This window comes from Artemia sp. Qi Xiang Cuo, chromosome 17 (assembly GCF_049724085.1).
Source record: "Artemia sp. Qi Xiang Cuo chromosome 17, ASM4972408v1, whole genome shotgun sequence".
In the NCBI taxonomy this organism is placed as follows: Eukaryota; Metazoa; Arthropoda; class Branchiopoda; order Anostraca; family Artemiidae; genus Artemia; species Artemia sp. Qi Xiang Cuo.
The window spans coordinates 24503507-24531462 of NC_142810.1; the positions used below are offsets into that span (position 1 = coordinate 24503507).

Genomic DNA, 27956 nt, shown 5'->3' on the forward strand with positions numbered 1-27956 from the left:
AAAGAGATTTACGGTGATTGAGCGTCTCATTTGACTTTGTCCGTGTTATTTTTCTTTACTTGGTTAACAATATTACCTACATTTTTGGGAAACATTATGAGTTTTTGTATATTTTATTAGAGCTTTACGTTGATTGAGAGTCCCAGTTTCATATTTCGGTGTGATTGTTGTTTAGGTGAGGTAAATTAATATAGAAAGATCCCTAATTTCAAAATCCCTTTTTCTTCTGAGGCTTGGAGCATTTGGTGACTAGATATTAAACGTAATGAAATTAAGCACGGAGGTTCAGTTGTACAGGGGTTTCAGTTATACAGGGGTTCAGTTACATGGGGGTTCTTTGTGTTAAATAAGTAGTATTTGTATCTTTTAAAAGAACTTTACGGGGATTGAGAGACTGAGTTGCATTATTCCGTGTGTTTTTTCTTTACTTGATGATCATTAAATACGAATTTTTTTTGTTAAATATGTAGTTTTTGTATCTTTTAAAAGAGCTTTACGGCGATTGAGAGACTCCGTTGCCTACTTCCGTGTGATTTTTTTTACGTGATGGTAATTAAAAACGAAATTTGTGTGTTAAATAAGTAGTTTTTGTATCTTTTAAAAGAGCTTTACGGGGATTGAGAGACTCAGTTGCCTAATTCCGTGTGATTTTTCTTTACTTGCTGGTCATTAAAAACGAAAATATGATGTTACAGAAGGAGAGTTTGTATCTGTTAAAAGAGCTTTACGGGGATTGAGAGACTCAGTTGCCTAATTCCGTGTGATTTTTCTTTACTTGATGGTCATTAAAATCGAAAATTTGGTGTTAAATAAGTAGTTTTTGTATCTTTTAACAGATCTTTACGGGGATTGAGAGACTCAGTTTCCTTAGTCGGTTTTAGTGTTCTGGACTGGATTAACATTAAAAACTAAATTTGTATGTCAAATAAGTAGTTTTTATATCTTTTAAAAGAACTTTACATTGCTTGAGAGACTCTTAATCCTCAATCGATGTGGGGAATCTTTAGTTTATGTTAAATAAAAACGATCTTTTTTTGATATATTATACTAGATAGTATAATTTAAAAGAGCTTTATGGGGATTGAGAGACTCAGCTGACTAATTCCGTGTGACTTGGTAGTCATTAAAAACAAAATTTTCGTGTTAAATAAGTAGTTTTTGTATCTTTTAAAAGAGCTTTAAGGGGTTTGAGAGACTCTGTAATGCACTAGTTTTTCAGTAAAGACACTCAATATCCTAAAAGTGTTTAATTCAAACTTTTTTAAAACTTCGAAATTTTTCAACTTTATTTATTTCTTTCTTTCTGTACATAACTTAAAATGTCAAAATATGCTTACAGTTCTAACAATTGCGCTCTGTGATTGGTCAGAGACACGACGTGACTTTCCCACTGGCATTCTATGACCGGTTATTGACAGCGCTCTGTGATTGGTCAGAGACACGATGTGACTTTCCCACTGGTATTCTATGACTGGTTATTGACACAACCTAATCTATTGCATGTATTAAATCAGTATTTTTTACTCAGTGGAACGATAAACACATAAGTCATATCTTTAAAAAAAAAAGTGAAGATGGAACATTTTAATAAAGTGTGTTTACATAACAAGGTTATTGTAGCATTGAATGCCGACAAAGAGAAATATTTAAACTTTGAAACAAGTACAGGTGGTAGCACTATTGGAAATGTATGCATGCATTGTCATGACAGTAAGGAATTAAATTTCTTTGGAATACCGAAAAAATTCAACTCTTATGTTGGTGGTTATGCGAGATCGAGATCTCCAGAGATGATTGCACTCAAAGAGAATGCCAACATAAAAATAATCATTGATGATAGAGGACAACTCCTTGCTACTGTTGCAGGTAACACATTACCTACTGATACATCCAATCGTCACCTTTCAGGTATTAGCATTCAACGGAAGATCAATAAAAGAAAGGCATAATCTTATACTAATATCGTAAACAATATATTGTCTACGTGACGAAACTTTTACCTGTGTAAACATAATGTGATAATAGACAGTGAAATTGCCAGAAAAATAAAAAGGGCATTGTCAGAAAATATCACTATGGAATATAAAGATGAATCGATGAAAAAAAAAGCACCAGCAAACGTTACTGACATTTGTCAAACATTCATTGAACAAAATAATAACAAAGACTAAAAGCATATTGATCCTTTTGATGAGACACCAGTAAAAATTGTGTATGACTCAAAATGGAATAATGATTATTCTACTGATTACGAACTAAGAGAAGACAATAGCTATAATATCAAGAGAGAACATGGTGAACTATTTTATGGAACAGATTCAAAATGTCCAAAGTTAATTGTTGATATTAATAATGTATCATAATATATTTATTGTATTAATATTCTACATAGCATTATTTCATTAAAAATATATTTTGCATTACATTGTTATGTGTTCATTATTTTTAGAGTAAGCTAGCATATCAAACGTTTAGAATGTCTAATAAAACGTCGGAGATGTAAGAAAAGGAATTTGCATACATCTATTGTCAGACACATGGGGACAAATTTTTCTTGAATTCACCTCCTGGATAAATAAAAAAAGACATTTCATTCAAGAAATTATGACGAAACTCTAAGTAAGCTACAAACTCTGTCTTGAAGTTAACTCATGGATACACAATGCAGAAATTTCATTGAAGAAATTATCAAAAATTGTAAGTACAATAGCTTTCTTGAATTCGCTTCCTGGACACAATACAGATATTTAATTCAAGAAATAATAATAAAATCGCAAGTAAGTAATAAAGTCTTTATTGTTTCCCCCTATTGGATACACAATACTGAAATTTCATTCAAGAAATTATGAAGGAATTCTAAATAGGTAACACACTTATGTTACCTCATGGATACACAATGCAGAAATTTCCTTTAAGAAATTATCAAAAATTTTAAGTAAGTAGCAAATTCTTTCTTGAATTCACCTCCTGGGTAAATATAAAAGACAGTTCATTAAAGAAATTATGAAAAAATTGTAAGTAAGTAGCAAATTCTTTCTTGAATTCACCTGCTGAATAAACAAAAAAGACATTTCGTTCTAGAAATTATGACAAAATTCCAAGTCAGTAACAAACTCTTTATTGTTTTCATGACTTAGATACACGTTGTAGAAATTTAATTCAATAAATTATGAAAAAATTCTCAGTAAGTAGAAATTTCTTTCTTTAAGTCAACTCTTGGATACACAATACTGAAATTTAATTTAAGAAATTATGAAAATAAACAATTTCTTTATTGAATTAAACTCATGGATACACAATACAGAAATTTCATTAAAGAAATTATGAAAATATTTGTAAGTAAGTAACAAACTCTTTTTGTTTCCACCTCTTGGATATACAGTACAGATACTTCATTCAAGAAATTATGAAAAAATCTCAAGTAAGTAACTTTTTTTTTCTCTTTATCAAAAACAATTTTCACTTAGCTACACAATGTAGAAATTTAATTCAAGAAATTAGGAAAAAAATTCTGAGTAAGTAACAATTACTTTCTTGAAGTCAACTAATGTATAAACAATACGGAAATTTAATTCAAGAATTTCATGACTTAGATAAACGATGTAGAAATTTGATTCAAGAAATTATTAAAAAATTCTCAGTAAGTAAAAATTTCTTTCTTGAAGTCGTCTCTTGGATGCACAATGCGGAAATTTCATTCAAGAAATTATGAAAATATTTGTAAGTAAGTAACAAACTCTTTATTGATTTCACCTCTTGGATATACAGTACAGATACTTCATTCAAGAAATTGTGAAAAAATCGCAAGTAAGTAACTTTTTTTCTCTTTATCACAAACAATTTTCACTTAGCTAAATGATGTAGAAATTTAATTCAAGAAATTATTTAAAAATTATCAGTAAGTAACAATTTCTTTCTTGAAGTCAACTCTTGTATACGCAATACGTAAATTTTATTAAATAAATTATGAAAAAATTGTAAATAATTAGAAATTTCTTTTTTTAATTCACCTGTTGTATAAAAAAAAAAAAAAAAAAAAATACATTTCGTTCAAGAAATTATTACAAAATTCTAATTAAGTAAAAAAATTTATTTTTTTAACGAGTTATATATACTATTTAAAAATAAAATTCATGAAATTATTAAAAAAATTATCAGTAAGTAACCATTTCTTTCTTGAAGTTAACTCTTGGATACACAATACGGAAATTTCATTCAATAAATTATGAAAATATTTGTAAGTAAGTAACAAACTCTTTATTAATTTCACCTCTTGGATATACAGTGCAGATACTTCATTCAAGAAATTATGAAAAAATCGCAAGTAAGTAGCTTTTTTTTCTTTATCACAAACAATTGTCACTTAGCTACACGATGTGGGAAATTTAATTCAAGAAATTATTAAAAAATTCTCAGTAAGTAACAATTTCTTTCTTGAAGTCAACTCGTGGATACACACAATACGGAAAGTTCATTCAAGAAATTATAAAAAATATTTGTAAGTAAGTAACAAGCTCTTTATTGATTTCACCTCTTGAATATACAGTAAAGATACTTCATTCAAGAAACGTGATTAAACACGTTTTGAAACTACATGCTATTTGTATGCCTTTCCTTGGCACCTTTCCAAACGAACAGGGATTCCCCACTGGTTCCTACACATTGCAAAAAAGTGAGCAGTACGAAAACTCCACGTTTTCAACCAGACTGGTTTTTTAGGGACCAATAAGGAGAGATAAGCAAATTCGACATAGCTTTATTTCATTTTTTTAAGGTTCATTTCGACGAAGTTCCGTGGGCCCACGTAACTACGACTAAAGGTAACTGACAAAAATGAAATAAAGCTATGTTGAATTTTCCTATCTCTCCTTATTGGTACCTAAAAAAACAGTCTGGTTGAAAAAGTGGAGTTTTCGTACTGCTCACTTTTTGCAATGTGTAGGAACCAGTGGGGAATCCCTGTTCGTTTGGAAAGGTGCCAAGGAAAGGCATACAAATAGCATGTAGTTTCAACACGTGTTTAATCACGTTTCTTTAATGAAGTATCTGTACTGTATATTCAAGAGTAGAAATCAAAAAAGAGCTAGTTACTTACTTACAAATATATTTTATAATTTCTTGAATGAAATTTCCTTATTGTGTGTATCCAAGAGTTGACTTCAAGAAAGAAATTGTTACTTACTGAAAATTTTTTCATAATTTATTGAATTAAATTTAACACATAGTGTAGCTAAGTGAAAATTGTTTGTGATAAAGAAAAAAAGCTATTTAATTAAGATTTTTTCATAGGTTCTTGAATGTATTGTCTGTTGTTCCGCTACATTTTTATTTTTTAATAATTATTTTGTTACTTACTTACAAATATATTAACAATTTCTTGAATTTAAATAAAATTTTGTGTATCAGACTGTTAAACTCAAGAAAGAACTTGATACTTAAAGAGACTATTTTTAATGAATTTCATTAATTTAATTTATACATCGTATATATAACTCGTTAAAAAAAAAAACTTTTGTAAGTTATTTTTATTTTTAATTTTTTTAGTTAAAGAACTTTCTTTTTTTTTTTTTTTTTTGTTTATCCAAAAGGTGAAGTAAAGAAAGAATTTGAAAATTATTTAAAATTTTTTTATAATTTATTGAATCAAATTTACAGATTGCGTATCCAATAGTCTACTTAAATAAAGAAATTGTTACTTAATGAGAATTTTTCAATAATTTCATGAATTAAATTTCTACATCCTTTAGCTAAGTGAAAATTGTATGTGATAAAGAGAAAAAAAAAAGTTACTTACTTGCGATTTTTTCACAATTTCTTGAATGAAGTATCTGTACTGTATATCCAAGAGGTGAAATCAATAAAGAGTTTGTTACTTACTTACAAATATTTTCATAATTTCTTGAATGAAATTTCAGCATTGTGCATCCAAGAGACGACTTCAAGAAAGAAATTGTTACTTACTGAGAATTTTTTCATAATTTCTTGAATCAAATTTCTAAATCGTTTATCTATGTCATCAAACTCTTGAATGAAATTTCCGTATTGTGTATCAATGAGTTGACTTCAAGAAAGAAATTGTTACTTACTGAGAATTTTTTTCCTAATTTCTTGAATTAAATTTCTACATCGTGTAGCTAAGTGAAAATTGTTTTTGATAAAGAGAAAAAAGTTACTTACTTGCGGTTTTTTCATAATTTCTTGAATGAAGTATCTGTACTGTATATCCAAGAGGTGAAAACAAAAAGAGTTTGTTACTTACTTATAAATATTTTCATAATTTCTTGAATGAAATTTCTGTATTGTGTATCCATGAGTTGACTTCAAGAAAGAAATTGTTTTTTTCATAATTTCTTAAATTAAATGTAATTATTTTTTATAAAATAGTTTAATTAAATAAATAAATTGATAATTACTGAGAATTTTTTAATAATTTATTGAATTAAATTTCTACAACGTGTATCTAAGTCATGAAAACAATAAAGAGTTTGTTACTTACTTGGACTTTTGTCATAATTTCTAGAACATTCAAGAAAGAATTTGCTACTTACTTACAATTTTTTCATAATTTCTTTAGTGAACTGTCTTTTAAATTTACACAGGAGGTGAATTCAAGAAAGAATTTGCTACTTACTTAAAATTTTGGATAATTTCTTAAAGGAAATTTCTGCATTGTGTGTATCCATGAGGTAACATGAGTGTGTTACCTATTTAGAATTCCTTCATAATTTCTTGAATGAAATTTCAGTATTGTGTATCCAATAGGGGAAAACAATAAAGACTTTATTAATTACTTGCGAGTTTATTATTATTTATTTAATTAAATATCTGTATTTTGTCAAGGAAGCGAATTCTAGAAAGATATTGTACTTACTATTTTTGATAATTTCTTAAATGAAATTTCTGCATTGTTTATCCATGAGGTAACTTCAAGACAGAGTTTGTAGCTTACTTAGAGTTTCGTCATAATTTCTTGAATGAAATGTCTTTTTTTATTTATCCAGGAGGTGAATTCAAGAAAAAATGTGTCCCCATGTGTCTGACAATAGATGTATGCAAAGTCCTTTTCTTACATCTCCGACGTTTTATTAGACATTCTAAACGTTTGATATGCTAGCTTACTCTAAAAATAATGAACACATAACAATGTAATGCAAAATATATTTTTAATGAAATAATGCTATGTAGAATATTAATAGAATAAATATATTATGATACATTATTAATATCAACAATTAACTTTGGACATTTTGAATCTGTTCCATAAAATAGTTCACCATGTTCTCTCTTGATATTATAGCTATTGTCTTCTCTTAGTTCGTAATCAGTAGAATAATCATTATTCCATTTTGAGTCATACACAATTTTTACTGGTGTCTCATCAAAAGGCTCAATATGCTTTTCGTCTTTGGTATTATTTGGTTCAATGACTGTTTGACCAATGTCAGTAACGTTTGCTGGTGGTTTGTTTTTCATTGATTCATCTTTATATTCCATCGTGATATTTTCTGACAATGCCCTTTTTATTTTTCTGGCAATTTCGCTGTCTATTATCCCATTATTTTTACACAGGTAACAGTTTCGGCACGTAGACAAGATATGGTGTACGATATTAGTAGAAGAGTAGGCCTTTCTTTTATTGATCTTCCGTTGAATGCTAATACCTGAAAGGTGACGATTGGATGTATCAGTAGGTAATGTGTTACCTGCAACAGTAGCAAGGAGTTGTCCTCTATCATCAATGATTATTTTTATGTTGGCATTCTCTTTGAGTGCAATCATCTCTGGAGATCTCAATCTCGCATAACCACCAACATAAGAGTTGAATTTTTTCGGTATTCCAAAGAAATTTAATTCCTTACTGTCATGACAAGGCATGCATACATTTCCAATAGTGCTACCACCTGTACTTGTTTCAATGTTTAAATATTTCTCTTTGTCGGCATTCAATTCTACAATAACCTTGTTATTTAAACACACTTTATTAAAATTTTCCATCTTCACTTTTTTTTAAAAGATATGACTTATGTTTTTATCGTTCCACTGCGTAAAAAATAATGATTTAATAAATGCAATAGATTAGGTTGTGTCAATAACCAGTCATAGAATACCAGTGGGAAAGTCACATCGTGTCTCTGACCAATCACAGAGCGCTGTCAATAACCGGTCATAGAATGCCAGTGGGAAAGTCACGTCGTGTCTCTGACCAATCACAGAGCTCAATTTTTAGAAATGTAATCATATTTTTACATTTTAATTTATGTACATAAATAAAAAAATAAATAAAGTTGTATATTTACATATTATTAAAAAAGTCTGAATTAAACTATTTTTGTATTTCGATTTTATTTAATGAACATATATTTCATAAAGTATACTCTACCACAACTTACTGATCTATAAAATTATACAAAAACTAATTATTTAACACAAAAATTTAGTTTTTAATGACCAACAAGTCACACGGAATTAGGCAGCTGAGTCTCTCAATCCCCGTAAAGCTCTTTTAAAAGATACAAAAACTACTTATTTAACATTAAAATTTCGTTTTTAATGACCATCAACTAAAGAAAAATCACACGGAATTAGGCAACTGAGTCTCTCAATCCCAGTAAAGCTCTTTTAAAAGATACAAAAACTACTTATTTAACACAAAAATTTCGTTTTTAATGACCATCAAGTAAATAAAAATCACACGGAATTAGTCCACAGAGACAAACAATACCCGATATGCAATAATAAAATATAAAAAAACTACTTTTACACCACATATATATATATAATTCTTTGTATAAAGTAAAAAAAAATCAAATGTTAGTATGCGTCTGATTGTCTCCATCAACATAATGTTCTGTTAAAAAGATACAAAAACTACTAATTTCACTCACAAATATATTTGTTATTGTCAATTAATTCAAGAAATATCACACGGAATTCGTCAACTGAGTCTCTCAATCCCCGTAAAGTACTTTTAAAAGATACAAAAACTACTTATTTAACAAAAAAATTTCGTTTTTAATGACCAACAAGTAAAAAAAATCACACGGAATTAGTCAACTGAGTCTCTCAATCCCCGTAAAGCTCTTTTAAAAGATACAAAAACTACTTATTTTACATAAAAATTTCGTTTTTAATGAGCATCAAGTAAAGAAAAATCACACGTAATTAGGCAACTGAGTCTCTCAATCCCCGTAAAGTTCTTTTAAAAGATACAAAAACTACTTATTTAACACAAAGAACACCCATGTAACTGAACCCCTGTATAACTGAAACCCCTGTACAACTGAACCTCCGTGCCAAATTTCATTACGTTTAATATCTAGTCACCAAATGCTCCAAGCCTCAGAAGAAAAAGGGATTTTGAAAACAGGGAGCTTTCGTTTTTAATGACCATCAATTAAAGAAAAATCACACGGAATTAGGCAACTGAGTCTCTCAATCCACGTAAAGCTCTTTTAAAAGATACAGAAAATACTTATTTAACAATAAAATTTCGTTTTTAATGACCATCAAGTAAAGAAAAATCACTCGGAATTAGGCAACTGAGTCTCTCAATCCCCGTAAAGCTCTTTTAAAAGATACAAAAACTACTTATTTAACATCAAAATTTCGTTTTTAATGAGCATCAAGTAAAGAAAAATCACACGGAAATAGGCAACTGAGTCTCTCAATCCACGTAAAGCTCTTTTAAAAGATACAAAAACTACTTATTTAACATACAAATTTCGTTTTTAATGACCATCAAGTAAAGAAAAATCACACGGAATAAAGCAACTTAGTCTCTCAATCCCCGTAAAGCTCTTTTAAAAGATAAAAAAACTACTTATTTAACACAAAAATTTCGTTTTTAATGACCATCAAGTAAATAAAAATCACACGGAATTAGGAAACTGAGTCTCTCAATCCCCGTAAAGCTCTTTTAAAAGATACAAAAACTACTTATTTAACACAAAAATTTCGATTTTAATGAGCATCAAGTAAATAAAAATCACACGGAATTAGGCAACTGAGTCTCTCAATCCCCGTAAAGTTCTTTTAAAAGATACAAAAACTACTTATTTAACACAAAGAACCCCCATGTAACTGAACCCCTGTATAACTGAAACCCCTGTACAACTGAACGTCCGTGCTAAATTTAATTACGTTTAATATCTCGTCACCAAATGATCCACGCCACATAATAAAACGGTATTTTTAAAACAGGGAGCCCTATTTACTAAAAAAAAAAAGTGATAGCCCCCGGGGACCGGAACCCTCCGTGTAACTGAACCCGGGTCTAACCGAAATCCCTCCGGGCACCTGTCTCCTCTTTAACCGCACCCGCGGGCACCTCCCCCCTCTGTGCCCCCCCCCCCCCTCCTACCACTTTTCAGCCCTGTATTTTTAAATTGACAATATTTTTCAAACGTTACTTACGTATTATACAGACCACATCGGCGAGGTAAATCTAGGTCAAGTCACAATGTCATTCTATCGTTACTTTTCAATTAAGCTATTGAATACTTTCTAGCAATGTCCCTTGTAAGCGTCTACGCAAATATCTTTTCGCAAAAAAAAAAAAAATTCGCAAATCTCGTAAACTAAAGAAGTAATTACCCTTTTCAAATGCATTACTCGTTCTATTAATGAAACCCATGAAACGAATAGCCAAGTTTTTAAAAAAAAAACCCTACTAATCAACTTACAGATGAATGACCACGGATTTAACATAAAAAAAAAACTTGTATATCATGAACTAGAAATCTACGTCAGAAAAAACTTGTCCTTAATAGGACCGGTATTAAATGAGCCTGGAGGCATATTACGCAATCACTGGCTGTAGTACTAGATGCTTTACTACTTACATCCATTTTACTATTAATTTCGGTGATTGGTTTTTTCGATCAAACAAAAAATCGCAACGAATATATCTGCCCTATACCGCTTTTTTACATGTCATTGAGGGGTATGGGAAGGGTACTATCCTCAAATTAGAAGAATTTTCTTGCTTTATAACCTTTTATTTTTTCCTGATGATACGATTTTGATAATCAGTTCTCCTAAAATGTTGAATTCCAAGAAGCAAAAATAATGAAAGCAATTTTTAGCATGAGAAGTTCGGTATTCTTAGTAACATTGCAGCTGACAAATTACATTAATAATACCACGAATTCCCATAAATTACATCAACTAGCCTATACATCTTAAATTCTTTTAATGCCCTCCAGTTTTCTAAAGTCTATATATATTTCAGATAGGACAATATTTTTTAAATAATATATTAACTTTTTTTATCTACGCACCCTCAAAGATACCAAGAATAAATAACCCCTTGGATTCCTTGAGAAAGAGTTGCAGATGTTTTTTAAGGGAAAGTTTAAGAGAGCTGCGAAGTAAAACCTAATATTAATGATAATAAATAAAAGCTCATGTAGCTCATGAGCTCATTTCAAAAGCTCATTTCAATAAAAGCTCATGTAGACTTTTTTGGTTTCTCCATCTAAACTGGTAAAGATTCTTATTGTAAGGCTTATTGTGTTTATTCTTAAGAACTAAAAACAAACAAAAATTAACATTAAAACAATGCTACTTGTTAATTAAACGAAATACACCAAAGAAGTAAAATTAGGTTAATCCTAATTAAATATAATCTTCATATAACCGTTAGTAGATATAATAATATAATTTGGGCTATATATTTACACACTGGGAGGGGGCAGTATTTGGACAGCGCCACTAAGCTAACATAACCTAACCCCCACCCCCCTAGTGAGCAAATATATATAAAAAATTATACAAATCCAATGCATTTTATCACTCATCACTTGTCTTTGTGGCTATGAAAGAAACCAGTTTTCTGATATCTAACCTAAGCGCAATTCTTGAGTGTTTCGTTTAATTATCAAGTACCAAAAATAACACATTTTTTTCTGATTATAGTAAAGAGCAAACTTGAAACTTAAAACGAAAACAGGTTATTTATTCGCTGTTTAAACACCATATATATCTAGAGCTGCAATAAAAACTGACTCGTGATATTTCCTTATATTTGTAGAATTAAAAAAAAAGAATTGGCGGATTACCGTTTCAGTTTTTGTACTAAAAGCAAAACATTTGTTTTTCAGTATTTTACAAATATCGGATAATGTCACGAGTCGGTTTTTTAAATACAAATTTCATATGTTGCGACGCTCCAGGATTTTTGTTCAGGGGAAGGTATAAATATCTTCAAACACATCAACAATTTGTTTATATGCATTTTTGCTACGTTTTTACGTGCCAGAAAAATGGGAAGGGGGGGGGTTCAAATCCCTTAACTTCTTCCCTTAATATGGCCTTTCTTACCATATAATTTTTCTGTTTTTGCTGTTTTTATTTGCTCTCTTCCATATAAATAAATTAATGTATAAAGTATCCGAATCTTCATATATCGTTTAATAACAAAAAAAAGAATAAATAAAAACCAGTATTTACATGATTTTTTGATTTGCCATTATTTTGCGACTCAAGTCATTGCATAGCAACAATTGTTACAGCCTTGAGGCTTAATATTAAAGAATTGCGAAAAAGAATTAATTCACTTGACCGTGATGGCAATATTAAAATTAGTTTTTATTATTTTCGTCTTGCCACAATTCCTGTTTCGCATAAAATATAACATTCCCTTTAAATAATTTTACGTCAGTGGAAAGCAGCCCTGATTAATTGAAAATGATGTCGTGTTATGATTTTCATCCAATCAAAGCCCATTCTATGCTACTGAATTATTTTATTACGTGACTGCACCAAACAGGTATTTCACGATACAATACTATATAACTAAATTTATACACAAACACTAAAATACTTACACGAACTACAAAAAAAAAAAAAAAAAAAACTACCTATTCACTAAACCATCCTCATAAAAAATTCACAATAACCTCAAACATCAAATCTATTTGTCCTATACAGGAATTTCTCCTCTATTTTCCAAAGGTTTTTTTTTCACAACAATCAAATTTAAATCATCCCATGATATTGTTGATTCGAATTTGAAACAAAAGAAACAGAGTTCCTAACACCCACCGTACATCATGCATGTGCTTAAACAGTGTGCGGGTGCACTGGTTCAAAATTACGATATTGGGGGAGTGAGGCGGTACGTTTTTAAAATGGCCGCGATAACTGTGGACTACGTTCGCCATCCTGTCGGTGAAAGAATCTGGTTTTTCAGCCTTCTCGCAGTCAATAACATCAATCCTTCATCCCCATGTATTCTAAATTTATGAAGCTCGGCCTTCTTAAGATTATTTTTCTAACTTATTATCAGCACCGTCATATCGCACCACTTATTCAAAATTTTAATTGTATTTATCTGAAGGAAGCTTTAAGGCCATCGTGTATCCTTTTTCGCTCCTTAAATGCATATGATATTGACGTCATCCACATGAAAAATGTCTTTCAAAATTAAGGCTCTAAAGTATATTCAGCTGGAAATAACGGCTCTACAGAAAGAGGAAAATTCCTTGCAAAGTCGTTATTTTTCAGATACCTTTCTATTAATATCAAATTTGATCCTGGTATTAGAATTTGGGTGTCAAGTTTGACCTTGTGCACAGAGGGGGGGGGGCACAATTCCATATTAAGGAAATGTATTTTAGAGATCTTATTAACATAAAATTGGAGAGGAGGGGGAGAAAATTCAGCTGGAAATCACGGTTCTACAGAAAGAGGCAAATTCCTTGCAAAGTCATTATTTTTCAGATACCTTTCTATTATTATCAAATTTGATACTGGTATAGAATTTGGGTGTCAAGTTTGACCTTGTGCACAGGGGGGGGGGGCACAATTCCATATTAAGCAAGTGTATTTTAGAGTTCTTATTAACATAAAATGTGAGGGGGGGGGCAAATTTGACTCTTTTCATTGGTCGGCAAATTTCTTGCCAAGCTCTTTATTTCAGAGACCTCTCTACTGGTTTGTAATATAAGCCTATCTGATTTGCATGCTCTGAGCCAAGGTTACCAACTTCCTGGTCCATGAATGTGTTGCCTGAGCATTCCAAAATTGCGTCATTTTTAGCTAATTAATTAAAAAAAAACTTTCCGAAAAATAAGTTTTTCAAAGAAAAGTAAAGGCCATTTTAAACTTAAGCTCAGCAGATACAAATACCTTTTAAAATTCAAACTCAAAATGACCAGAAATTATTATTAAAGAATAAATCAAACGCAAAAAGAGCATATAACGAATAAGAAATCATAGCAAAAAAACATACAACAGCCGATAATATAAATGAATAAATAAACTTTACAGCGGGTAGGCTAATGCTTAAATTCAATATGTAAATCAAGCTTAAAATGAAAGAAATTATTTTCCTATTGAAGCATAATTGAAACTTAAAATGAAAATAAATTAAATAAACAATCAATGCAAATAAACATACAAAAGACATTAATTGAGATTATCAAATAAATGTTAAAACAAATGAAAATTAAATTGAATAGGCAAATCAAGATTAAAGTAAGTACAAATAACTACAAACAAGGGTTTGGGTATGTACTCCTTCTCTCACTTTAAAAGTGTAAAACCTACTGTTTCATTGGTACTATACTGAAAACTATATGTGTCTTGAACAGTCTTGAAAAGTATAAAGATTCTAAAATGGAATATTTGATGAGTAATGATTTGAGCTTTTGGAAAACCCATCAGTTTGGGAATGTATTCCACTCTAATTTATTTTATTTTGAATACCACAACAACCGGAAAAGAAAATATTTGTAATATAATTCGTTTTCAGTTAGGTACCAATGACGCAGTAGGCTTTTGGTTTTTATTTACAGTTAGGAAAGGAGGCAGTATCCAATCACTTATTTGTAGGGAAACTATATTAGTCTTTAACAACTTTAAAAAGAGCTAACAAATTAAACTGAATATTTAATGTATAATGATATTAATTACTGAACGCTCATCAGTTCAAAATGTTACTATAACTTTAATGTTTATTTTCAATATTAAGCACAAAAGAAAATATTTGTCACAAAATTGGTTTTCAGTAAAGCGCCAATGACGCAAAAGGTTTTAGCCTTTTACAGCGAGAGAAGGAGGTCATACCCGAACTCTTGTTTGTGGTTATTTTTTTTCGTTTCAAGCTTGATTTGCATATTCAATGCAAATCAAGGCCGGGCTCTGGGGGGGGGGAGCGTTTTTATTACCTAATTTTTGAAAAATTTCCAAAACGCTGGCTATCTCAAAATTTGTAGCGGACAGGTTTGTGGAAAAAAGAGCGGGGGGGGATAGTTTAACTCTCTCATCGTTTAAGAAGTGAATTAGAACTGTCAATTTCCAATGAATTGGGCACTTTATAAAGTTTTTACGAGCACTTCTTTCAAAGGAAACATGGAGGTCTTTAGGGCATAAAATAGAAAACCTTCCCACAGACCCTGAGGGGTTCTATTGACACCGGATTTTTTCTTGTCCGATCTTTGAACTATTTTTATCAAAATGTCTATCTAAAAATTTGCAATCAGATGTGTTTTGAAAAATGTGGGGGGGGGGGGGCTAGTTGCCCTCGGATCTCTTTTGACAATTAAAAAGTGAGCTCGAACTTTCAATATCCAATCAAATGAGCCCTCCCTAAAGTTTATACGAGCATCCCTTTCATACGAACAATATATGCCCCAGTGCATAACTTACAACGCCTGCCCCCGGGCCCTTGGGGTTGTGACGACACCTGAGTTTTTGTTGTCTGACTTTTGTGCTATTTTTAACTTAATGGTTATCTCAAAATTTTTATTGGATACATTTGGGGAAAAAGGGGCGTGGGGGGGGGGGGGGTAGTTGCCCTCCAATCTATTTTTACACTAAAAAACTGAACTAGAACTTTAAATTTCCAATCAAGTGAGCCATCTCTGAATTTTTTAAGAGCATCCCTTCAATAAGAACCATATATTCCCCCAAAACATAACTTACAAAACCTACCCTCGGGCCCTGTGTTGACCCCTGATTTTTCTTTATATGGTTAAAAAGAGCTATCTCAAAGGTCTTATCGGATAGGTTTGAGGAGAAAAGGGCGTGGAGGGGGGGGGGGGTAGGTGCCCTCCAATCTATTTTCACTCTTAAAAAGTGAACTAGAACTTTCAATTCCCAATCAAATTATCCCTCTTTGAAGTTATTACATGCATCTCTTCCATAAGACCCATATATAACCCCAGGGCATAACTTACAACGCCTTACCCTGGGCCCTGGTGGGTTGTGTCGACACCGTAATTTTTGTTATATGATCTTTGAACTATTTTTAACAAAAAAGCTATCTTAAAATTTTTATTGGATGCATTTAAAAAAAAAGGGTTTGGGGAGGGGAGCTGCTTACCCTCCAATATCTTTTAACACTTAAAAAGTGAACTAGAACTTTCAATTTCCAATCAAATGAGTCCACTCTGAAGTTTATACGAGCATTCCTTCCACAAGAGCAATAGTTGCCCCTAGGGCATAATTTATAACCATTGTCCTTGAAGAATGTGGGGGGAACGTCCTGGTCAACAATATAATTTCCGTAGCCTCCAACTACGTTGAACAAAATGGCTATATCAAAATTTTTGATTGAATGTCTTTGGGGAAATGGTGGGCGTGGAAGGGGTGTCAGTGGCCTTAAAATCACTTTCGACTATCAAAATGGGAACTAGCCATTTAAATTTCCAATCGAATGAGCCGTTTCTGAAGTTTATACGCAACGTTGTCTATACAAAACCTTATATGCCCCCAGGGCATAACTTACAACCCTTGCCCTGAGGGCTGTGGGGCAGTTGTCATCCTCAAAGACCTAATTTTCAGAACTTCAAACTACGTTTAATAAAATGGCTATCTCAAAATTTCATTGGATGAGTTTGGGGGAATGATGGGCGTGGGGGGGGGGGGGGCTAGTTGCCCTCCAATCACTTTCGACTTTTCAAAAGGGCACTAGCCGTTTGAATTTCCAATCGAATGAGCCTTTTTTGAAGTTTATACGACAAAGCCGTCTATAAAAACCTTATATGCCCCCAGGGCATAACTTAAAACCCTTGTCCTGAGGGTTGTGGGGGATTTTCCTTCTCAAAAACATATATTCTATATGGAAATCTACTACGCTGAACAAAATGGCTATCTCAAAATTTTGATTGGATGTGTTTGGGGGAATGATGCGCGTAGGGGGGGGGGGGGGGCTAGTTGCCCTCCAATCTCTTTCAACTATTAAAAAGGGCACTATCCCTTTGAATTTCCAATCGAATGAGTCTTTTTTGAAGTTTCTACGACTACGCCTTCTATAAAACCTTACATACCCCCAGGGCTTAACTGAAAACCCTTGCCCTGAGGGTTGTGGGGGAGTGTCCTCCTCAAAAACATATTTTCTATTTGGAAATCAACTACACTGAACAAAATGGCTATCTCAAAATTTTGATTGGATTTGTTTGGGGAAATGATGGGCGTGGGGGGGGGGGCTAGTTGCCCTCCAATCACTTTCGACTATTAAAAAGAGCACTAGAACTCTCGATTTACAATCTAATGAGCCCCATTTAAAGTTTCTACGACGACCCCTTCCATATGAAGTGCCTCTGGGAAAAAAAAATAAATAATAAATAAATAATAAAACATTGGAGCTGTATGGCCCTTACTATAGGTAACGCTACAGCGTTGCCTCTGAAATATGTCCATATTGAAACCTTAAAACTAGATAAAAACTTAAATCCCTTATTTTGGAGACAATCCCTTATTTTGGGAAAAATCCTTTGCTTCCAACATCTCTGGCAAAACCTGGATGCTCAAAAAAAAAAAAAGAAAAAAAAGAAGCAAGTGAAAAATGATATCTTTTTTTTTTATCAAAATATATCGCCAGTTGAGACATGTTTCTTTTTATGTCATAAGCTTACAAAATATGTTCCTTTCTTTGCAATTTATGTATCGGCACATGGGAATTGTGTCCTTTTGACATAAAAATGTGTCCAGTTGGCAACCCTGCTTCAAACACTAGTTCAATGCGGAATATATAACTAGATCTTTATTATTGTTTCGCTCTTCCTTAAATTAGCATAACTCATTTAAAAGTTGTCTGAAATTTGACTGAGAATGAGATTATTTCAAGATTAATTCTGCTTTTAATCTGATACTTGTTTTTGTATCACTATTGTAATTACACTCAACTGCACGTAATTTATGTATTATATATACGAGTAAAAACTCCAAGATATTTGAATGTTGAATAATTTAGTTATTAGTACAAGAATTTACAAAATATAAATCAAATTTTTAATTATAGGAGGCTTGTTGGAACTATTTTTGGTCCATCAACTACTTCCTGAGAGGTAAATTAGACTGGGGTTATAATTAAAGGAATTAAAGGGCACAAAATGCATTGTGTAGGTACGATATTTCCCTCTAAAACTGTGGATGGATAGACAATATACACATAAGGGGGGGGGGGGTTAAAGAAGTATCCCTAAAATCGGTCGGGAAAACCCCTCTCAGTCGGCTTTTGGCTAAAGAAAACTTTTCCGTTGTTGTACAGCACTTTTTAGAGCATTTGCAGTGCCAATTTACCTGAGTAGTGTTGGTCTTTCAAACAGTGGCTTAAATTGGGAACGGGGGGGGGGAGCATTTGTCCCCTAGATATTTTTGTCCCTTCATAGATTTCGAGAAATACATTTTCTTTGAAAAATAACACATTTTTTCTGATTATAGTAAAGAGCAAACTCAAAACTTAAAACGAAAACAGATTATTGATTCGCTGTTTACGCACCATATATCTCTAAAAACTACAAGAAAAACTGAATCGTGATATTTCATTATTTGTAGAATTAAAAAAAACAGTTAACCAAAAAAAAAAAAAAAATAGACGGGAAAAATTATGGCCGAGCAGCAATAAAAAAGAAATTAAATGTAGACAATTACCTTATCATGGCGGCAAATATCCCTGGGAGCACAGGATACGTTAAAAGACTTCATCATTTTCTCTTTGTCAGTCAATACTTCTTCATTAGTAAGACAGTTAACGGCTGTAATCAAAAAAATCCCCAGCAAATAAATTGGAATCCAACGCAAGGATTTATGCACTTTTGCCATATTTGGCAAATCGTAGGCGAGTGGCCTAAAAAGAGAATTAATTATATTCAAAAAATGGTAAAATTGAGGCGAAAGACATTACAGCATACATAATAAAAGGTATACACAATATAAATGAAAGCTATGCATTAATATAATAAAACAAAGTTGGCATTGCAGGGCAAGTTTGAATGAATGGATGATCTTTATCAGTGACTAAACTTCAATCAAGTTTTCGAACTATCTCTTTCTAGACATACTTACTAAATATATAATTAAAAGGACTACAAATTCCGCAATAAATCAAACTTTTTGGAGAAATAAAAGAAGATACTATCAAACAATATTCATCAGGTTTGGTTAGAAAATACATTTATAGTTTTCTTTTCAACCGACGAAACCAGGGGCTGGCATCCCTCCCAGGAGAAAATTCCTTCACACGCAAATTCAGCTGCCATAGAGAAAGTACAAAACAGGTAGCTCAAAATGTCGATCAGACGTCTTAAGGATAACAAAAAGATTCTAGAACAGGGAAAGTTGGTCTCGAATCACGTTTTAAAAAATGGACTAGAACTCTCAATTTCCGATCGAAGGATCGTTCTTCGAAGTTTCTACGACCACGGGCAAGAAGTTGGGGATGAGGAGGGGCAGCCCCCTCCTAAACAGAATAACTCGTTTTGGGGTTTAATGTTACGCTTTACTGTCATATTAACAGCGTAGGCCATAAATATTTCCGGAAATAAAGAGGCATTATATATCAATTTCTACCTCTACCACCCTCTTTAAAACTCATTCTGTATTTACCAGAAGGCTCAATGAGAGTTGGGAGGTTTCGGCATTAAAATGCACCCTTTGAGGCATATGCACTCTCCCTAACTACAAAACGATCAGAGAACCCTACTGCGGAGGTTTCAAGATCTAATCTATAGAAATTAGGAATTCTGTATTTTTCAAACAGTTCGTGATAACGAACTGTAAGTAAGGAGCGACACGGCTCAATGGTAACCAAAACTGTAAAATACAGAATTTTGATTTCAATAGATATATCAAAAGTATTGGATTATTATGCTGATTCCAAATATATAAGACTCATTTGTTTAGTGTTACCCACCAAAGGCTAAGAGCCTGAGAAAATTTGCCTGGTTTTCGAAAAAGGGAGAAAACCCCCCTAAAAGTGATAGAATCTTAACGAAAATCACACCATCAGATTCAGCGTACCAGAGAACTCTACTTTCGAGATTTCAAAAATGTGGTTATTTGTATTTTTTGTCAGACGAAAGATCACGAATGCTTTTTTATCTTTTTTTTTCGAGGGTGATCGTATCGAACCATAGGTCCTAGAATATTGGGAAAGGGCCCTTTCAAACGGAAACTAAAAGTTCTAGTACCCTTTTTAAGCGACCAAAAAGATTAGAGAATAGCTAACTCCCCTCCCATGCCCCATTCCCCCCAAACTCGTCCGATCAACATTTTGAGATATCCTTTTTGTTCAATATAGTTGAAAGGTCCAATAACCATGTCTTTGGAGATAATATGGCCCCCCCACGGCCGCTGAGGAAAGGCCTCTAAGTTATGAAACTTGCCCATTGTTTACGTATAGTATTTTTATCGGGAAGTATGTATACACGTTTCGGTTTGGGGGGTGGGTGTGTGGGTGAATTCCTGGGGGAATTTTCCACGGGGAGAATTTTCCATGGGGAGAAAAGTTTCTGGGAGGTAAACTTTTCAGGGTAAATTTTCTAGAATTCCTATAAAAAATTACTTTTATTTGTCTTAATTTCTCATTGCGGACTCAATTTTACACGTGGAGTATGTTAAGGGTAATTGTCCGGGGTAAATTTTCATAGGATTGAATTTTCTAGAGGTTCTTTCTATGGGGGGGGGGGGCACAGAGGGGAAGATGGGGTTTTTTTTCCAGAATTATTAAAAACGATCAGAAATTAAATAATAAAAAAAGTTTTTTTTCAACTGAAAGTACTGATTTTTTAGTGATAATCGTATCGAACCGACAATCCTAGAAGATCAGGAGAAGGCTCATTCGAATAAAATTTAAAAGTTTTAGTGTCCTTTTAAGTGACCAAGCAGATTGGAGGGCGACTAGCCCCCTTCCAATGCCCATTTTCCCCAGACATCCGACTGAAATTTTGAGATAGCCATTCGGTTCAAGAAAATTGAAAGATCGCGTCCAATAAATATGCCTCTTGGAATGGTAAGACCCCTCCCCCCCACAGCCCCGAGGGAAAGAGCTACAAATTGTACAATTTGTCCATTGTTTACATATAGAATTTATTATTGGGGAACATACGAACATTTTTCAGGAGGAGTTTTCTGAGGGGCGGGGGATCATCAGCGAGAATTTTTAGTGGGGAGGAAATTTTCTGGGAGGAGTTTCCCAGGATTCATATACATAATTCTTTTTGTTTTTCTTTATTTGGATGCACAATCTTATATATGGAGAGAATGTTACAAGGGCATTGTCCGAGGACTATTTTCGGCGGAGAGACAATTTCCCGGGTGGGGGAGGGGAGGGGCTACCACCGATAAAACCCATATCCGAAAAAAAAATCAACCCTCTAGAAAAATAATATCTAAGCTACAAAAAACAAATTTTGTATTTCTATATACATAAAGTTCTTAGATTTTTATAATTTCATTCTATAATTTAATCAAGACTACGCCCCTTTTAGAGGGGTACCTATGATGAATACGTTTAAAATTAATTGATTATGCATACTCAAAATCAGAACAAAAAGGAAATTCGACAGGTGCATAAATTGCAGTCAGAATGTAGGCCTAAAACAAGGTATTTGTGCAATAAAGGATAGCTATCCCCAATAAAAGGATCAATAAAGGATAGCTATCCCCAATAAAAGGATCAATAAAGGATAGCTATCCCCCGTAGCAAAAGCAACCATATAGCAGGCTTAGTCCAAACTTATTTAACTGACTGAAGAGTTCTATATTGATCCACTAATTGAGAGATAGAAATATGGGCCTATTTTTCATGTTCCAAGCCCCTTCACCACCCAGAAAGATTCATTGACCCTCCTTAGCAGTCGGGGCCCAACTATACACCACTCAAGGGCAGATCCAGGTTTTTTTTTAAGGGAAGGGGCAAAATAGGTTGATCCGATACACTTGCGTTAGGAGCAAGTTTAATTAACGCAAACTTGCGTTAATTAAGTAAATTACACAACTTTAGACTACGTTAGGAGGGCGCGCACCCTCCTCCTCCTGGATCCGCCACTGACATCAATGCGGATGAAGTTATAGAGCCTCAAATAAGATCAACTCAGCTAAATGAAGCTTAAAAATAATTTTCTTTCTGAATTTTGTTTTTGGTTTAGCTACGTGTATCTTTTGGAGCGAATGCGCCACAATGGCCCCTGAAACATTATGGTCTGTAGCATTACGGCTTCTGAAACTGGGAGGCTAAATAAAAGACTGTTCAATAATTCAAATCGACTGGTTATCTCTGAAACTTCATTCGATTAATATTCTGGCCCTTTTCCGGGCCAAAATTGTTATCTTCCACCACAACAAAAAGGCGGAAAAGGCCAAGTTGCTGTGCAGCTATCTCTTTTGTTACTTGCCATGCGAATTTTATCGGACAAGTAACTTTTAAAGGGTAACTTTAAACATAATGAATATTTACATATTTCAAATATTTAGAATAATCATGAAAAGCAGATTTTTTTTTTAATATGTAAACTATTGTTTTTCCTATTTTTAAATTATCCGTAGCGTCAGATTTGCTGAATTAAAAAAAAAAAATCAGACAAACATTGCTAAACGAGTTTCCTCGCGCAGTCTTGTAAGCTAAACTTAAAAATATAACAAGATCTTGGCAACGACTTATAATTTTCCACAAGGATTTGATATAGAAATACTGGTCGAGTTAATACAAAGGGAAGATTTAATAATTTAAGAATGGGCTGAAATTTAAATAAAAAAGAAATTTCACACGATCATTAGCTAGATACTACGGGCTTAAAAGATGGGCGTAAAAACCATTAGAAAAGCGATGACTGTATTTTTGAATACATAAAAAATGCACCAGATAACTTTATGAGAACAAAAAAATAAATCTAAAGATCCAATTCAGCCCCCCCCCAAAAAAAAAAAAAAAAAAAATTCTTACGCAAAACAGAGCAAATCCAAAAATCTGGTTGCATATTCACAGTGATTAAATTTCGACTAGAACACCACACTGGATTTTGAAAAATAAGTTTACCCTCCCCCCCTGAATTTTCATGAACCGAAGCCACTCTATTTTCATTCTTGAAATGGTCAAAATGTATTGTAAACGCTAAAACATAAAAAAAAGTATAACATCCTCCCTAGCTAAAATGGTCTAAATCCATGAATCCTGGACTATATTATTATTAAACTTTTTTTTAAAATTACTTTAGTCCTTAAAGGTAAATTGAGGATTTCCAAATTGCAAAATTATAAAACTCTTGCTAATTACATTTTAACTCAAAAATTTTAAGCAAACAAGTTTTTAAACCCAAAATTTAAGATAAGCTTTTTAAACCTGTTTCTTATTTTGTATTTCTGTTGGCTGGACAATAGATAAAACTACACGAAACATAATCCAAATTGCATATTTAAACATCGTTTTTTAGTATTTCGGAAGGGCTTCGAGACCCCCTCCTTCTGGCTAAACCGCTGGTTAAAACTCAAGAAACCTAATGTAAATTCCTTAATGAGCTTTTCAAATTACTTAAGTCCTGAGAGGTAAATTAGAGACTTCAACATTGTTAAATTAGCAACTCTTACTAATTAGATAGACAACAAATGGGCTGTAAAAACTGAGAGTTAATTAAAAAACTTTACTCCTTTTGAAGTGACCGATAGTCTCTATTCTAGTTTCTAGATTTTGTTTCTATTCTAATAGTTTTGATCTTTAAAACTATTCGAGTGATTAAAGAAAGGGGGAAGGATAGTTTTATCCATCACAAACAGGAGAACTCATTATGGCGATTGAAAATAACATCACATTAAAAGCATATTAAACACTTTTAAGGAACTGCAGTATATAGCAGTGACGTCACAGCTATATAGCAGTGACGTCACTGCTATATTCTCTGTCAAAATCAAGTAAATGCATTTTTCAAGTTTGCGAGAAAATCACAAAAGTACAAAGATTTTCTTTATTTTTGGAATGGGAGAAATAGACGAAGATATGGAGAAAGTACTTTTTCTTCCCGTCTTTTCCAATTCGGTTTCTGCTAGGTGTAGACACCAGATCTTGTAATTTCAGCATATCCATACTAGGTTTTGGCGGTGGAAAACCAGTAAAGTCTGTCTTTACCCCGATGGGTCGCATCTCAGAAAATATAGCAAACAGAAAATTTTAGTTGCTCCATTGCACTTGCTGTGACGAGACAAGGGTAAATCCTTCCTTAACTCGTTTTTTTGGTACTGGTGCATTATATGGACACTTCTATATACTGCTAAAGAAGTCAAGTTTGGTTAATGCTAATGAAATAAAATAGGATGAATATATAATAGTTTATAAACAAATTTGGGCTATATATTTGTACACTAGGGGGGTGGGGGGTAAAGCATACCATATATCAAATTTGTAACCTAACCTAACCAGAGACAGATACCCGGTTATAATGGTTTATGAACAAAATTATAAGAATTACATGTTACAATTATGCGCCCAGAACGCTGTAATGTCTTTCGCAATTTTAACATTTATATTAGATCACCCGTTTGACTCAATTCCACTCTAACAACTATTTTAGTACCGGGTATCTGTTCCGGTATCTATAACATCTCCTGTTCGACATTCCATATAAAGTATATATAAGTGTCCGTATAATGCACTAGTACCAATTTTTCTTTTCTGGATGATAGGTTTTAGTACAGGACTGCCAACATTTCCCCAGGAGAGTTATTAATTCAGAATGACGTTAAAGCAATTAAGTACATGGGAATTTTCTGGGGGGAGGAGGTAAAAATTTGGAATTTCCTCCCTGGGGGGAAGAGGTAAAATGTGCACCTCATTTAGAATATAGATTCATTTCCAAAAGCTCCATTCGCGAAGAAAAATAATTTTTAACTTCCCAAGAAAGCAAAAAGTTACTGATCTGGATGGAATTAGGGATAGATGGAGTAGAAACTCGAATATGTCAGGTTAGACCCTGATTTAAAGTGCGGATCCATTCCTGAAAGTTTAATTAGCATATCACCACTTCTAAGATAGCAAAAATTCGCTAATATATATATATATATATATATATATATATATATATATATATATATATATATATATATATATATATATATATATATATATATATATATATATATATATATATATATATATATATATTATCGTAATACACGTGTATTTGTATCGTAATACACGTATTATTGAGAAGTATGGTGCTACCGACATTATCCAATCGTTTGAATTGCTTAGTAATAATTTGACAAGAAATGCCTTTGTGTCCCTTGGCCCAAACCATAATATTATCCGTGTGTTTTTGTCAGTGATTAAGGTTAAAGTTATCTTTGTTTCTGTGCATTTGAATTTTTTTTTTTTCCTTTTTAGTGTACTTTACTCCGCTTGTTTTGTATAAAAGTGGGTTACAAATAAATTATTATATATATATATATATATATATATATATATATATATATATATATATATATATATATATATATATATATATATATATATATATATATATATATATATATATATATATATATCGTAGCAAAGAGTATTATGCCATGCGTCTTTAGTGTATTTTGCGTCTTTAATGAAAATTTGGCCATAAAAATTGAGAGTTGGCTCATTCGAGTGGATATTTCATTCAGTTGAAGATAGCAGCAATAAGTATCCATGGCAAGAGCAATCTGACAAAAAACAGAAGCAGTTTGAAAGCATGGTCCCCAAATATGGGGCCCGAAGGAGGCCAAAAGTAGGTGTTTTCTGATCAGATTGAAGCTTATCTTAATGTACAAAAGAAAACCACTAGGAACTCATCTCCCTAACAATACGCCCAACACTTTTTTGATTGGCTTGAAAATCCTGTCTGAAATTCCTAGGGTCAACGGACCCAAATAAAAGAAAACATTAGTTCTCCCGAAAATTGAGCCAAAAACCACTCTTCGATTGTTTCGAAATTTAAAACTACAAGTTCCTGATCTACGTGGACCCTAATGAACAGGAAATTAAAGTCTGGGACGTGGTCTTCCCTCCAATAAACAAGAGTCGAGAAAATGTTAAAAAAAAAAGTTTTTCGATTGGCTTTATCACAGGCAGCGCGCCAGCGCTGCCTAAGTAAAGAACGATGTGGGCGCAGTGTGTTTTTTTTCCCTCCATACCCGGGCACTTTGTATCGAAGGAATTGTCGTAGAAACTTCGAAAAGGGCTCATTCGATTGGAAATTGGAGCGGCCAGTGCCATTTTTAATAGTCAAAGTGATTGGATGGCAACTAGCCCCCCCTCACGCCCATCATTCCCCCAAACTCATCCAATCAAAATTTTGAGATAGCCATTTTGTTCAGCGTAGATGATTTCCAGATAGAAAATACACTTTTGAGGAGGACACTCCCCCACAACCCACGGGGCAAGGATTTTAAGTTATGCCCCAGGGGCATATAAGGTTTTTTATAGAAGGCGTTGTCGTAGAAACTTCAAAATAGGCTCATTAAATTGGAAATTCGAATGGCTAGTACCCACTTTAATGGTCGAAAATGATTGGGGGGCAAATAGCCCCCACCCCACGCCCATCATTGCCCTAAACACACCCAATCAAAATTTTGAGATAGCCATTTTGTTCAGCGTAATTGATTTCCAGATAGAAAATATGTTTTTGAGGAGGACACTCTCCCAGAACCCTCAGGGCAAGGGGTTTGAGTTATGCCCTGGGGGCATATAAGGTTTTTAATGAAACTCAGAGAGGAGAGAAACTAACAAAATGAAAAATAAAATCAAAAAGGGCGAAAAAACGAGAATTTTGTCAGCCAGTGGCGAACCATGAAGATGAACAAAATATAAGCAAATATTTCGACATGGACCTCCGCCAAGTCGTCCTCAGTGCTAAACAAAAAAGAAGACAAAGAGAGAGAAAAAAAACGAAAATCTAACCTTTCGAAGTTTACTTTACAAAGACAGAACAGACACTGAATAAAAACCAGGCAGGAATCAATGAAAATTAATTTACCAAGATGATTGGGCAAGGATCTTTTGCCTTGCAATAGTTTTAGCATTTAGCTGGTCAACAATTTCGGTTTTCATTAGATATGCCAATAGGTTCTTTTAAGTTATACCGGGTGAAAGTATTGATTGAGTCCTTCAAGATTAAACTGTCGTAAATTGGGCTTAATGAAATATCTCCAGTATCTCTATTTATTGCTAAATTTTGGTTCATATATTTTTTTATCTCAATTACCTCTTTAAAAGTTTGTGGTACGCCATTTACAGTTGATATTAAGGTTTCCTCGTCAAACAGAACTAGATAGGTCGGATTTACGAAAATATGCGAAGCCAATGCCGAATCAAAGTTGTCATTGTTATTTTTTAATCTCAGGGACTTATCTATTGAAATGCTGTACTTATGCAGACGTTCACCTAGTTGTTGTTGGGTCCTACCAATTTAAAGATTCCCACAAGAACACGGAATTCTTTACACACCACTACCCAGTACAGGGTCAGTTTTATCCTTTCCTGAGTTGAAAAGGTGTTCAACTTTTTGTTCGGTTTTGAAAGAAACAGAGATTATGTTTTTTTAATATTTTTCCAAATTTATCGCCAAATTTCGGATTGTATGGTAAAACGATGAAAGTTTTTTTCTCAATTGCCGATGTTACTGAATCAAGGGGGACAAGCTCCACATATTATACTTTTATCTTGTTTAATCGTCTATCTATTATATTTTCAATGAGTTTGATTGGGTAAC

The 27956-nt window shown here is 32.8% G+C and overlaps 1 protein-coding gene across 1 annotated transcript in view; it reads right to left on the bottom strand.

The window, feature by feature from the left end:
- The window catches only part of LOC148942035 (uncharacterized), a 63278-nt gene that overhangs the window by 24548 nt on the left and 10774 nt on the right, over positions 1-27956 (bottom strand). The window contains exon 2 of the mRNA XM_089102960.1: positions 18880-19075. Within this exon, the coding sequence (XP_088959086.1) occupies positions 18880-19050 (171 nt within the window). The 5' untranslated portion in view covers positions 19051-19075. The remainder of the gene's footprint in view (positions 1-18879; positions 19076-27956) is intronic.